Source organism: Ylistrum balloti, unplaced genomic scaffold, assembly GCF_031769215.1.
Source record: "Ylistrum balloti isolate Yb309-2 unplaced genomic scaffold, AGI_CSIRO_Ybal_v1 Utg370504, whole genome shotgun sequence".
NCBI classification, from domain to species: domain Eukaryota; kingdom Metazoa; phylum Mollusca; class Bivalvia; order Pectinida; family Pectinidae; genus Ylistrum; species Ylistrum balloti.
Genome location: NW_026782326.1, coordinates 157,364 through 172,667, shown reverse-complemented (window position 1 = coordinate 172,667; position 15,304 = coordinate 157,364). Strand labels below are relative to the sequence as shown.

Here is a 15,304-nt window from a genome sequence, read left to right as displayed (position 1 = left end):
TATATATAAGAAAAGAAAATCACAATAGATAATAAATACCGAAGTGTTCATTAAAGTAGACTTCTGATCCTGCCTTATTTATAAGTACACCCACCCCACATGGCCTGTTGAACGTTCATATCGCCTTAGGTGTGTGTGAGGTTAGTAAATGGAAATGCTAATGGAAAGTGCAGTTAAGTACACATGTACTGAGAGTGGCTTTGACCACCCTAAGTGACTTTCCGAATGGTGACTGACTTCTGTAAGATGTCGTAGGCGTCGTACTGACTATTCAACTATTATTTTATCTGTTTAAACTTGTAACTAACAAAGTAACATGCAACAGTATAAACTGATGACGTGTTTAGTATAAAGTTTCTTAAAAGCTGTGGACATGATGTCTAGACGTGACCTCTGAAGGAGAGATCTCTTAAGGTGATATAACTCGCCATTTTAGTTCTCAACCAATCAGACAGCAAATACTAGCAGTGGGAATGTTGGAGTAAAACAAAAGAAAATATACATGTTTAATTACAACAGAGATAGAATGATGGCGTCTCTAATTGTTCACCTGCTCCTGGTGGGGACTTGTGTATTGGTTGTCGCGGGGACTAATTTACTGGGGAATGGTGACTTTGAGTCGGCTACCCTAGGTACCTACTGGAGTAAATCGGGATGTTCCTGGGCCATTAGTACGACAGAGAAACGTGGAGGAGCGCAGAGTGTTCTCATCACCTCAAGGTATTTTGTATTTTAATGATAGATATCTTAGGATTAGCCAATTGTCCGACATGACAATACTTCGTATACATTACACATTATCATGTATATATTATACAATACCGTGTATACATTATACAAAACCGTGTATACATTATACAATACCGTGTATATATTATACACTACCGTGTATACATTATACAATACCGTGTATACATTATACACTACCGTGTATTTATTAATACCGTGTATACATTATACAATACCGTGTATACATTATACGCTACCGTGTATATATTATACAATACCGTGTATACATTATACAATAACGTGTATATATTATACAATACCGTGTATATATCATACAATACCGTGTATATATTATACAATACCGTGTATACATTATACAATACCGTGTATACATTATACACTACCGTGTATATATTATACAATAACGTGTATATATTATACACTACCGTGTATACATTATACAATAATGTGTATATATTATAACACATTATACAATACCGTGTATACATTATACAATACCGTGTATACATTATATACACTACCGTGTATATATTATACAATACCGTGTATATATTATACAATACTGTGTATACATTATACAATACCGTGTATACATTGTACAATACCGTGTATACATTATACAATACCGTGTATATATTATACAATACCGTGTATATATTATACAATGTACTACCGTGTATACATTATACAATACCGTGTATACATTGTACAATACCGTGTATACATTATACAATACCGTGTATATATTATACAATACCGTGTATATATTATACAATACCGTGTATATATTATAACACATTATACAATACCGTGTATATATTATACAATACTGTGTATATATTATACAATACCGTGTATATATTGTATATTATAACAATACAATACCGTGTATATATTATACAATATTATATATTACAATACCGTGTATATATTATACAATACCGTATATATTATACATTACTGTGTATATATTGTACATTATACAATAACGTGTATATATTATACAATACCGTGTATATATTATACAATACCGTGTATATATTATACAATACCGTATATATATTATATACATTATACAATACCGTGTATATATTATACATGTATATATTATACAATACCGTGTATATACCAATACTGTGTATATATTATACAACTGTGTATATATTATACAATACCGTGTATATATTATACAATACCGTGTATATATTATACAATACCGTGTATACATGTATACATTATACAATACCGTGTATATATTATACATATATTATACAATACCGTGTATATATTATACAATACGTGTATATATTATACAATACCGTGTATATATTATATTATACAATACCGTGTATATATTATACAATACCGTGTATATATTATACATTATACAATACCGTGTATATATTATACAATACCGTGTATATATTATAACACATTATACAATACCGTGTATATATTATACAATACCGTGTATATATTATACAATACCGTGTATATATTATACAATACCGTGTATATATTATAACACATTATACAATACCGTGTATATATTATACAATATATTATACAATACCGTATATATTATACAATACTGTGTATATATTATACAATACTGTGTATATATTATACAATACCGTGTATATATTATACAATACCGTGTATATATTATACAATACCGTGTATATATTATACAATACCGTGTATATATTATACAATACCGTGTATATATTGTACAATACCGTGTATATATTATACAATATATATTATACAATACGTGTATATATTATACAATACCGTGTATATATTATACAATACCGTGTATATATTATACAATACAATATATATTATACAATACTGTGTATATATTATACAATACCGTGTATATATTATACAATACCGTGTATATATTATAACATTATATACCGTGTATATATTATACAATACCGTGTATATATTATACATTATACCGTGTATATATTATACATTATATATATTATACAATACCGTGTATATATTATACATTATATATTACAATACCGTGTATATATTATACAATACCGTGTATATATTATACAATACCGTATATATTATACAATACCGTGTATATATTATACAATACCGTGTATATATTATATTATACATATATATACAATACGTGTATATATTATACAATACCGTGTATATATTATACAATACCGTGTATATATTATACAATACCGTGTATATATTATACATTATACAATACTGTGTATATATTATACAATACCGTGTATATATTATACAATACCGTGTATATATTATACAATACCGTGTATATATATACAATACCGTGTATATATTATACCGTGTATATATTATACAATACCGTGTATATAATTATATATATTATACATACATTATACAATACTGTGTATATATTATACAATAACGTGTATATATTATATAATGCCGTATATATATTATATAATACCATGTATTTAAGAAATAATTTTAATTTTTTGCTGTTTACTGGTGTGTACACTGCATTTTTTAAACATATATTTTCAATGACGCGCGTTAGAAAATATCTGTTTAAAAAATGCAGTGTACACACCAGTAAACAACAAAAAATTTTAATTATTTCTTAAATATTTACATTTTTTTGGTTTCCTCTTTGAGAATACCGCATTAAAAATTCCGGTTTCAATTGTTTGGACATTACACACTTAGGCGAGAATACCCGACATCTGATGGAATAGCCGAACAGCTGACTGCAATTTGGCGGGAACAATTGTCATACACAAGACGTAAGCAGATACAGTTCCACAATATAGCATCATTTATTTGAATTACAAACATAAAAAAACAACAACTTGTAAGTAATTCTTTCATGTTGTGTAATGTATTTTCACACACAAAAGAAGTTGTCTGTAGGTTATCATTTTCATTCATAGCCGTCCGGTGTTTATTGGCATCACACCAAGTGTGCTCGCTGTAAAGTCACTGAAGGCCAATGTATTCAGACGCGTAAGGTTTACCGAAGTGTAAACGTCAATTTCGTTGGTAGGTTTATATAGAGGGTACACACCGGAAATGTGAATATATATTAAACAATACCATGTATATATATATATTACAGAATACAATAAACGTGGACATGTTGTGGATATAAATGGATCGTCATAATGACATCTTTTATTGCTTAGAATCTGTTATTCTCTTGTGATTCTGCATGTCTCGTTTTCTTTGTTTACTTAGTAGTTTTTTTAATCCTTTATTTCATGTTCTGTTTTGGGTGTCATCAATTCTATCTTGACACTGAGACATATCTTGTGTATAAAACAACAACATCGCTTTCTCTACCTCACTGATGATTCGATTACAGGGCTTGTTTACAGTATCATGATTTTTGTGCTGGATGTCGACCGCTCATTGATTTTTTTTCAAGAGCTCCTTTCTTTTGCTCATAAATATCATTGTTTTTTAGTTGAATAAGGTTCCGTCAGCTTGTTTTTTTTTTTTTTTTTTATTTCTGATCAACATCACTACAAACATTTAACTAAGTGAAACATTTCAGTATTTCTGATACTTGTAAGTCTCCATGGCGTCTGCATATGATTCGTCATTAAACTAAAGGATTCGATTATGTCGTTATTATCTCTCTTTCCTTAGGTCCAATAACTGGGCAGGACTTGGCTATTTCATCCAAACACCTGACGTCACTTCCGGTAAACTGTATGCTTTCGTTGGATACATTAAGTTGGAGAACCTTGCGGCTGGCTTCCTGTATCATGATGTATTTGTGAAGTTACGGGTAGAAACACTCGACGGTACGTGCTGTTAACAATACTTGACTTAATCGTAATTGTAAATATCAGTTTACAAATTGTATATATCATCAGGATGCCAATTTCTAAATCTGAAATATTCATTTAACAGCGGGAAAACATTAAATAACAGCGCATCCCTTCAAAGCATTCAGTATTGGAAACTTCTGTGGATTGGAAAATAGAAAGATTCTTATGATTTCATACTGATGTTATAAGAACTTGTTTCCAACTCGTCTCACGTTTACAGGTAGCAAAAGTTACTCCAATCTTAGCATTCATCCTCGTCTGCGACCAGGGTCCTGGCATGAAGTGGGCGGGGACTTCAAACTCCCGGAAAGTAGGTACCTGGATTGTTCGTTAAGTAAACATTTCTCAGAGAACCCTGTAGATGAGTGATAAAACTTATTGCTATTCATTCATGATGAAGCACGATATTTTACTTCAACGAAACTGTTTTTTTAATAGTATACAACGAAAACTCGTCTGCAAATTACTCCCGTTCGCGTGTTTATGGTATAACAACACAATTGTCGAAACAGAGTAGAAAATTTACCTGAATGAACTGTCATTTTAAATAAAATGATTAACTTATACTTTCGATATTTGTAATTCATCTTTTTTTTTCAGATGTTAAAGAAATCAAAATTTATATCCAGATTGAGGAAAAAGATGTGAATTATTTCTTCGATGACGCAAGTCTCCTTGAACTTGTGCCGGACCCAAACTGGAAGTCTAATGCTGAATCGGACATTGATTTGAACCGTATGGTTACATTAAATATCATGTGAGTCTAACATCTTTTATTTACACACTTGTCACTTAATTAAATGTCTTCCACCTCTATCATAGTGTCACAAAACTATTTTTCCTGGTCTCATTTCTTAATTACTACCAGATATATTTCAATCAGCATTTCTACTATTCTTGTAACTTAAAGAACTTGTAAACATATGTTGAAGTAGTGGTCCTTTTAAAATGTCAATAATTTACTGGAATATTGAACATTTTCATATCGATATGGTTATGATGTGAACTGATCAAAAAATAATTATTTTAACATTAGACACGTATATGTAATCATAATTCACATACTATCCAGAACAATGATTTATGTTACAGCGCATGTAAATTGTGTGTCTCTGTGTCATTTATGTATCTTATTCTGATTATATCTTAAGTGTGCGAAAAGTCAAGGGGATCAAGCTTAAACAATTTACGATAGAGGTAAGTTTGACACCATGTAATATTTTCACATCAAAGTCTAGATTTCCCGTTAGAGACCTATTGTTTATTGTTTGTAGTCACACGTCGTAGTTTAGAAATCACCTTGGAAACCTGATGTTTATCATTTATCAAGAGTTCATGTTAGACAGGTTTTCGTGTCATCTATCATGTACAAATTATATAATGTTGATTCCCTTACATTTTATTGTGCAGCTTTGTATTACAACGCAATAATCCTGTCATTATTTTGTTGTATTAAGCTGTTCTTCTATCGAAAGTATCAACTGATATGATAGTAACGTTCTGTTTTACGGTTGAGCAAAAACGGAGTGAATTTGGACACGGTACAGCACTCCAGGCAAAGCTGTGGACCAACTCCAGCTACTCAGTCTTCAAAGATTTCGTGCATAATACTCTCAGACCGGAGTGGGGTGTCCTGATAAACGCTCTTAAGTGGAGGGGTATGAGATGGACCGAGGTAACGTGAGGTTTTACTTATATAAAGTTAATTGAGATTTTGACAGATAGAATAGAAACAAGTAAAGATGATCATAATTTAAACCATTATTAGAGTAGCTTGTGTTATTTTTAAAACATTTCCGAGATTTTACGCGTGTTGATGCTGTCTGGAATGTCATATCTTACAGAAAATCTTGAACAAAAACTTTCTTAACAAATAGGTTTTCAAGTCAAAATAAGTAAAATGCAACAGAAAAAACACGTCAACAAAACCATAATCCAAAGTAAAACTAGGACAAATTATGAACAAACGAAAGATTTACAGTGAGACTCCTGAAAAAGTAGAGGAAGAATACGACCAGTGAAGTTATCAGATAAGAATGAAGTTTTCCTATATATATTTAAATGCAATTGAAATTGAAATCCGTGTCAAATTCATAATTGTACATGAAGGTTTAAAAAACTTTGAAATATCAACAGGATAACTTAAGATTTGACGACGCAAACGCCACACTCAACGACCTGCTGGATCACGGGTATGTTATATTATACAGTAACAGTAGGATCACGGGTATGTTATATTATACAGTAACAGTAGGATCACGGGTATGATGTATTCACTGTATACAGTAACAGTAGGATCACGGGTATGATGTATTCACTGTATACAATAGGATCACGGGTATGATGTATTCACTGTATACAGTAGGATCACGGGTATGATGTATTCACTGTGTACAGTAACAGTAGGATCACGGGTATGATGTATTCACTGTATACAGTAACAGTAGGATCACGGGTATGATGTATTCACTGTATACAGTAACAGTAGGATCACGGGTATGATGTATTCACTGTGTACAGTAGGATCACGGGGATGATGTATTCACTGTATACAGTAACAGTAGGATCACGGGTATGATGTATTCACTGTATACAGTAGGATCACGGGTATGATGTATTCACTGTATACAATAGGATCACGGGTATGATGTATTCACTGTATACAGTAACAGTAGGATCACGGGTATGATGTATTCACTGTATACAGTAGGATCACGGGTATGATGTATTCACTGTATATAACAGTAGGATCACGGGTATGATGTATTCACTGTATACAGTAACAGTATGATAACAGTAGGATCACGGGTATGATGTATTCACTGTATACAGTAGGATCACGGGTATGATGTATTCACTGTATACAGTAACAGTAGGATCACGGGTATGATGTATTCACTGTATACAGTAACAGTAGGATCACGGGTATGATGTATTCACTGTATACAATAGGATCACGGGTATGATGTATTCACTGTATACAGTAGGATCACGGGTATGATGTATTCACTGTATACAGTAATCACGGGTATGTACTGGTATGATGTATTCACTGTATGTGTATTCACTGTATACAGTAACAGGATCACGGGTATGATGTATTCACTGTATACAGTAGGATCACGGGTATGATGTATTCACTGTATACAATAGGATCACGGGTATGATGTATTCACTGTATACAGTAACAGTAGGATAACGGGTATGGTGTATTCACTTTGTACAGTAGGATCACGGGTATGATGTATTCACTGTATACAGTAACAGTAGGATCACGGGTATGATGTATTCACTGTATACAGTAGGATCACGGGTAGGTATTCACTGTATACAGTAACAGTATATGATGTATTCACTGTATACAGTAACAGTAGGATCACGGGTATGATGTATTCACTGTGTACAGTAGGATCACGGGTATGATGTATTCACTGTATACAGTAACAGTAGGATCACGGGTATGATGTATTCACTGTATACAGTAACAGTAGGATCACGGGTATGATGTATTCACTGTATACAGTAGGATCACGGGTATGATGTATTCACTGTATACAGTAGGATCACGGGTATGATGTATTCACTGTGTACAGTAACAGTAGGATCACGGGTATGATGTATTCACTGTATACAATAGGATCACGGGTATGATGTATTCACTGTATACAGTAGGATCACGGGTATGATGTATTCACTGTATACAGTAACAGTAGGATCACGGGTATGATGTATTCACTGTATACAGTAACACGGGTATGATGTATTCACTGGATCACGGGTATGATGTATTCACTGTATACAGTAGGATCACGGGTATGATGTATTCACTGTATACAATATGATGTATTCACTGTATACAGTAGGATCACGGGTATGATGTATTCACTGTATACAGTAGGATCACGGGTATGATGTATTCACTGTATACAGTAGGATCACGGGTATGATGTATTCACTGTATACAGTAACAGTAGGATCACGGGTATGATGTATTCACTGTATACAGTAGGATCACGGGTATGATGTATTCACTGTATACAGTAACAGTAGGATCACGGGTATGATGTATTCACTGTATACAGTAGGATCACGTATTCACTGTGTACAGTAGTAGGATCACGGGTATGATGTATTCACTGTATACAGTAGGATCACGGGTATGATGTATTCACTGTATAGAGTATCAGTAGGATCACGGGTATGATGTATTCACTGTATACAGTAACAGTAGGATCACGGGTATGATGTATTCACTGTATACAGTAACAGTAGGATCACGGGTATGATGTATTCACTGTGTACAGTAGGATCACGGGTATGATGTATTCACTGTATACAGTAACAGTAGGATCACGGGTATGATGTATTCACTGTATAACAGTAGGATCACGGGTATGATGTATTCACTGTATACAGTAGGATCACGGGTATGATGTATTCACTGTATACAGTAACAGTATTCACTGTATACAGTAACAGTAGGATCACGGGTATGATGTATTCACTGTATACAGTAGGATCACGGGTATGATGTATTCACTGTATACAGTAGGATCACGGGTATGATGTATTCACTGTATACAGTAACAGTATGATCACGGGTATGATGTATTCACTGTATACAGTAGGATCACGTATGATGTATTCACTGGTAACAGTATATGATGTATGTATTCACTATGATGTATTCACTGTATACAGTAGGATCACGGGTATGATGTATTCACTGTATACAGTAGGATCACGGGTATGATGTATTCACTGTATACAGTAACAGTAGGACTTCTCCTTGACCTATTTTCATCAGGTCTGAAATGACCTTTCATGATAACCCCTGATTTGGTCGGAAACAATTAAGGTATTTGGGTATCGTTTACAGGGTTATATTGATAGAAGTTTGTTGTCGTTTCATTTGATGTTATATTTTATTGATTGAATTATACAACAGTAAAGCTCCCGAAACCTTGTCAGTACTGTTTCAAATACATAATCTTAACACTTGTATACAGTTTGGAGACATCTGGTATTGTTTTCTTAGGATGTCGATTCGTGGACATAACGTGTTCTGGAGCGTTGAACAATGGGTTCCTGACTGGGTGCAGAGTATAACAGATCCTGCAGAGATGTTGTCCAAAATTAATGGCAGAATTAGTGAGGCTGTAACTCTCACCAAAGGGAGGTAATTATGTTTGAACCTGTGATGTTTGCAAATCTTACCTCCACGACTAATAATCTGCCATGATAATGCTTTTCTATTTGGATTTCCATTGAGCTGGGACTGATAATTATTTATAAAGATAGCACTGTTTGTTTATAATTTAACCAACAGGTTGTTTACTGTATAGTTTCCACCAAGACAAATGTTTGAGTATTCCTTCAGACTTGCGCATTGGGATGTAAACAATGAGAATCTTCACGATGACTTCTACGAGAGGACGACGGGAAATATAAACATCACCATGGATATGTTCCGGGATATGAACGCAGCCGAACCAAACACAGAGCTCTTTCTCAACGACTTTGGTGTCGTCAATCAAGGTAGATACACAACGGTAAGATTGTACATATTTTGTATTATGTTCATTACGAAACACTTCATCCAAGATGGCTTCTATTTTATCCTTGACTGTAACTCATATAGACATAAGGAATAAGTCAATCAAGCATTACAATAGGAAAGATCTACCCATTAAGATTGATCCATTTATCAGAGTAGAAAACAGCTGTTTATGTAGGTAAATTTATGAAGGTAAGCAATTAAGAATAATTAAAGCCATTGTATAGGATAAAGTGTGTCTCATTCACTACATGTTTTGTATACGTCATTTTATAAATTGTATTTCATTTTATTTTGTTCTTAAACCCAAAGACTTTAAGTGATAAAAGACACTTATTCATTGGAATACAGACATATCCGGTGAATATCTACAATGTAATATCTTTATATTAACATCGTGGTAACAGGGATAATTCTTAAGACTAAACACAGCCATTATCAGGAATTTCTTTATTGCTAAATCTGTTTCTATTAAATATTAAATACGCAGAACATTAATTTGAATGATTATCTTGGGTCAGTAAGGAAATCTCCATTAATTTTCGCTGTATATGCATTTGTCATCATCAATGTTTACTGTAGTCTTTGGGTTTAAGAACATCAGCAAAATTAAGGGAATGAATTTCAGAAAATACGTATTTACTTCACATTGTTTTGAAATCATTTGCATTCAACACAGTAAAGTACTAAATTTGAGACTGGTACACCTCCTCAACTACTTTTTTTACATTCATTATGACCAATTTGGCTTTTACACAGTCGCCTTCTAGGTTCTATCAATTTAGGCCTATAGCATCTCTAACGAGTCCTAGAAGGAAAGATGGTTTTAACTTGTCCTTTGTTGACTTTTCTACAATCGATACTAAAGTACAACAATCTTCGGTGAAGGCAGATACATAGTGATATATTATGCATCATCCAAAACGGTAAACTATACATACATTGTAAGTTTCACACTAATTTGTGAATATTAACTGATATTTAAATCACATACTTTTAAGGTGTGTAATTTTAATTGTTTATTTATTAATGAACTCGTATATACATACAAGCACACACACAAATCATAATGATAACACTTTGTATTTTTAAATTCATATAATAATTCAAAGACATTTAAAAACAAATTTTATCATAACTAATATTCGAATGATTTTGGAGTGATGTTTGAAATTATGTATTTCAGGGAAGAGGGATTGCATAGCCTATGTCTATAGTTCACTACCATTGATTCAGATAAATTTAATAACAAATAATTCAATAAAATATTTCAATACGGAAATATGTCCGCAACATCTTTTTGTACCAACATTTATTTCCTTCTCCAGGCCTTAAAGGACCAGGCCAGGAGTTTTATAGACAACCAAGTACCTATTCATGGTATCGGAGTTCAGAGCCATTTTGGATCTACCGATATAGATATGACGCAACTCAAGGTACAACAAATATTAATGTTAAACATATATGGAAGCTTTTATTCATGATGTTTTTCTCAGAATACGTTTTAAAATTTATTCTAATATCCCCGATATAACTAATTCTCGACACAGTATCGGTTGGACAAGGTGGCCGAGGCTGGTCTCCCTATATGGGTAACAGAGATGTCCATTCAGGGGTCAAACTTTACGGCAAAGGCGGAAGCCCTGGAGGATGTGCTCACAATGTACTTCAGTCACAGGAGTGTGGCAGGCGTGATTCTCTGGGGATTCTGGGGTGCTTCCCTCAAATGGCCAACCAACGGTGGCACGGAACCAACGGTTGCTGTAAGTATGTAAGGGGGAGCTAAATTTACGAAGAAATTGTATGATGCCGTGTGTTTCATTATTTGGATCTGTTGTATCTAACTCTAAAATTGCATGGAAAGGTGTTTCATATATCAACTTGTATGTTTTGTACAATCTCCTATTATCAAATGTATAAACTAGGTCTGTAATTAACATCAACAAGAAAACACAAATTACCATAATTCACCACCCTTCTCCATCGTATGATCGATTCTATTTATTTATTTATGACTTCATATCTATTGACATTAGTCTTCACCTCGTCGTCCCATGATCGGAAAATGTGTCCTGCCTGTAAAAAGATATATATTTACCTATTTGTAATACCTTTTGCATTGAAAGTTGTTTTTCGATCGCGTAATGACTTATTTTGATTGACAAAGATTCAAATGGCGGGTATCGTCCATAAAGCAGAAGACGCTTACTCTTCCGAAATACCTGATCTTATTCTCTTTGTACTATCTAACGAGTCCCCGTATAAATCGTTCTTTTGTTTAATTTTGCCCAAATTTTATCAAAGTGTTTTTTGGATTATGGTTCTGATGTGTCCGAATGTCGCTTGGTGAAGGATTGATAGATCGGTCGGTCAGTTCCAGTGATAATGGATATTTTCAATACAACATATACTATTGTGGAAGACACGCATCTGTTAATTATTTATTGATATATTCACATACATGTATGTATCGTTACTTCATATCATTCATTATTCAGCCATGTCATGATATATATACGGTTTCATGTTAACTTCAAATGGTTCTACTTAAGACGTTTAAGTGATATATAATATATTTAATACCTATATATAATTACAATGTACATACACTATAAATAACTAATTATCTAAATTTCTGAGTTGTATATAGCTGTTTCGTCATTCTAGGAATCGTTTTTGATGCGTTAGGTCCTTTGCAACCAGATAGATCTAGGTCAGATGGGGAAGTGCCCTAGTCATAGAATTTAATAGATTTTGTACGATATCCATTGTATAAGCACTATGGAATCATTAATATAATCCAACACAAACACCAAACTTTTGATATCACAAATGGCAAAGTATTTGTTGTATTTTAAGCTCTATCCCGCAACGAATACGACACAAGTTGTCGCACCTACTACTACAGTTGGACAAAATACAGAAAGATCATAAATAACCATTTACAACAGACTGTTTAACAACAAGTCTTCCTGACCAGGAGAGAAAAGATCAGGGTTTCCTTTATTGGGCTCGAACTGTAACCTCCAAACTTTTAAGGCACTTTTGAACTATATGAACTATCAGAAATTACGTTCCACTACAGCGTTGTAACGAAGAAACGTGTCAAACAGAAATGTTACGTTCACGTGTACCTTGTACATAGTTCATGTTCTTAATTGCTGTGAAACTATTATTGTTGTGATATTCAAATAGAAGAAATGACGTTGAAATGTTTGGTAATTACGATTTCTATTTAGGTGAATAAAGCAGGCCAAAAGTACATGGATCTTGTTAACACCGCCTGGAGAACTAACTGGTCAGCAAAGTTAAAAACCTACAAGAACAGGAGGTACTTCAAGGGGAAATACACAATCCAAGTCAAAAAGAATGACGAAGTTCTCAAAACCATCGATTTCGACTTACTTAAACAACGAAAACTGAAATTGAAAGTAAAAGGAACAGGTAAGTTACACTTTTAAAAGGTTCAGTCACAAAAATCGAAATCAAATATCACTCTACATAAAATATCAAAAGATACCCTTCCGCAAGACTTATCACTATGAGTGACTTATACACTAATATCAAAAATATTATATCAGGTTGCCGATAGCAACAGGCAAATATAAATCACAGGTTGTAAGGCACACACGAATTCTTAATGAATAAGGAACACACCACATCTCAGTTAATAAGGAACACACAAAGTGTTAATCCACAGGGAACACACTCCATGGCCAATAAGATAAAGTCATAACATGTAATATACAAAGACATTTCCAGCACAAAGTGATAACAATTAGTCGATCACAATACCATAACCAATCAGACGACACGAAATCATTATCAATAAGACAAAATTTTAGTCGTAACCAATAAAACACAAGGTCATAGCCAATACGACACAAGGTCATAACCAATCAGACACAAGGTAATAGCCAATCAGACACAAAGTAATCGTCAATCAGACACAAGATCATACCCAATAAGACCAAGGTCATAGCCAATAAGACCAAGGTCATAGCCAATAAGACACAAGGTCATAGCCATTAAGACACAAGGTTATAACCAATAAGACCAAGGTCATAGCCAATCAGACACAAGGTAATAGTCAATCAGACACAAGATCATAACCAATAATACACAAGGTCATAGCCAATAAGACCAAGGTCATAGCCAATAAGACCAAGGTCATAGCCAATAAGACACAATGTCATAGCCAATAAGACACAAGGTCATAGCCAATAAGACACAATGTCATAGCCACAACCAATAAGACACAAGGTCACAACCAATAATACACAAGGTCACAACCAATAATACACAAGGTCACAACCAATAATACACAAGGTCATAGCCAATAAGACCAAGGTCATAGCCAATAAGACCAAGGTCATAGCCAATAAGACACAATGTCATAGCCAATAAGACACAAGGTCACAACCAATAAGACACAAGGTCACAACCAATAATACACAAGGTCACAACCAATAATACACAAGGTCACAACCAATAATACACAAGGTCATAGCCAATAAGACCAATGTCATAGCCAATAAAGCATCAGGCATTAAGTCATGAGGTAAGCACGTTTATAGAAAACAAATATAGCACGAAAGAATAACCAACAAGGAACAAAACGCTATAACGTTAAGACATGATTATAGAATGAACACGCACACAAACTTAGTTACTCACAGACATCGGTTACAACCATTAAGATACCTACCACCTAAAACATATGAGAAACTTATAAAAGTTATTACCTTTTATTAACTATATTGAATTCTCTACTTCCTATTTTTTTCAACAGATGACTCACCGAAGGTAACAGCAAAGCTCACCTGAACCTCCAAAGGCTGTCGATGTTGCTATATGTTGTTTCACGATCTTATAATGAAACATTACGTCAATGAGTTGCAGCCATTTGATCTGTTTCTAAGCATGAATACTCACGTTCATGAAAATTCACCTTTTATGTTATAATCTGGTTACATATACAAAACACTTATAGAAGTCCTTAATCTGTAAAGGAATTTTCAGAAATACATACAAAACATTCCTGCGTGAAGTTGGTGACATTGGTCTAAATAAGTATTTAATAAATAACCGACATCACGCCGATAATTTTGGTTCCTTCCGGGATATACTATGTACTACTGCGCAACCCTAGTTCATTCAG

The 15,304-nt window shown here is 33.5% G+C and overlaps 1 protein-coding gene across 1 annotated transcript; it reads left to right on the top strand.

Annotated features, from left to right (window-relative positions):
• The first annotated feature begins 529 nt into the window (after positions 1 to 529).
• LOC132555553 (uncharacterized) lies at positions 530 to 14,970 on the top strand. The gene is made up of 13 exons (XM_060219902.1): positions 530 to 720; positions 4,402 to 4,559; positions 4,807 to 4,896; positions 5,187 to 5,343; positions 5,738 to 5,787; positions 6,080 to 6,261; positions 6,723 to 6,778; positions 9,625 to 9,765; positions 9,967 to 10,138; positions 11,472 to 11,579; positions 11,694 to 11,906; positions 13,383 to 13,587; positions 14,936 to 14,970. Exons 1-13 carry the CDS (start codon positions 530 to 532, stop codon positions 14,968 to 14,970), a joined length of 1,758 nt encoding a protein of 585 aa, XP_060075885.1.
• The last annotated feature ends 334 nt before the right edge of the window (positions 14,971 to 15,304 follow it).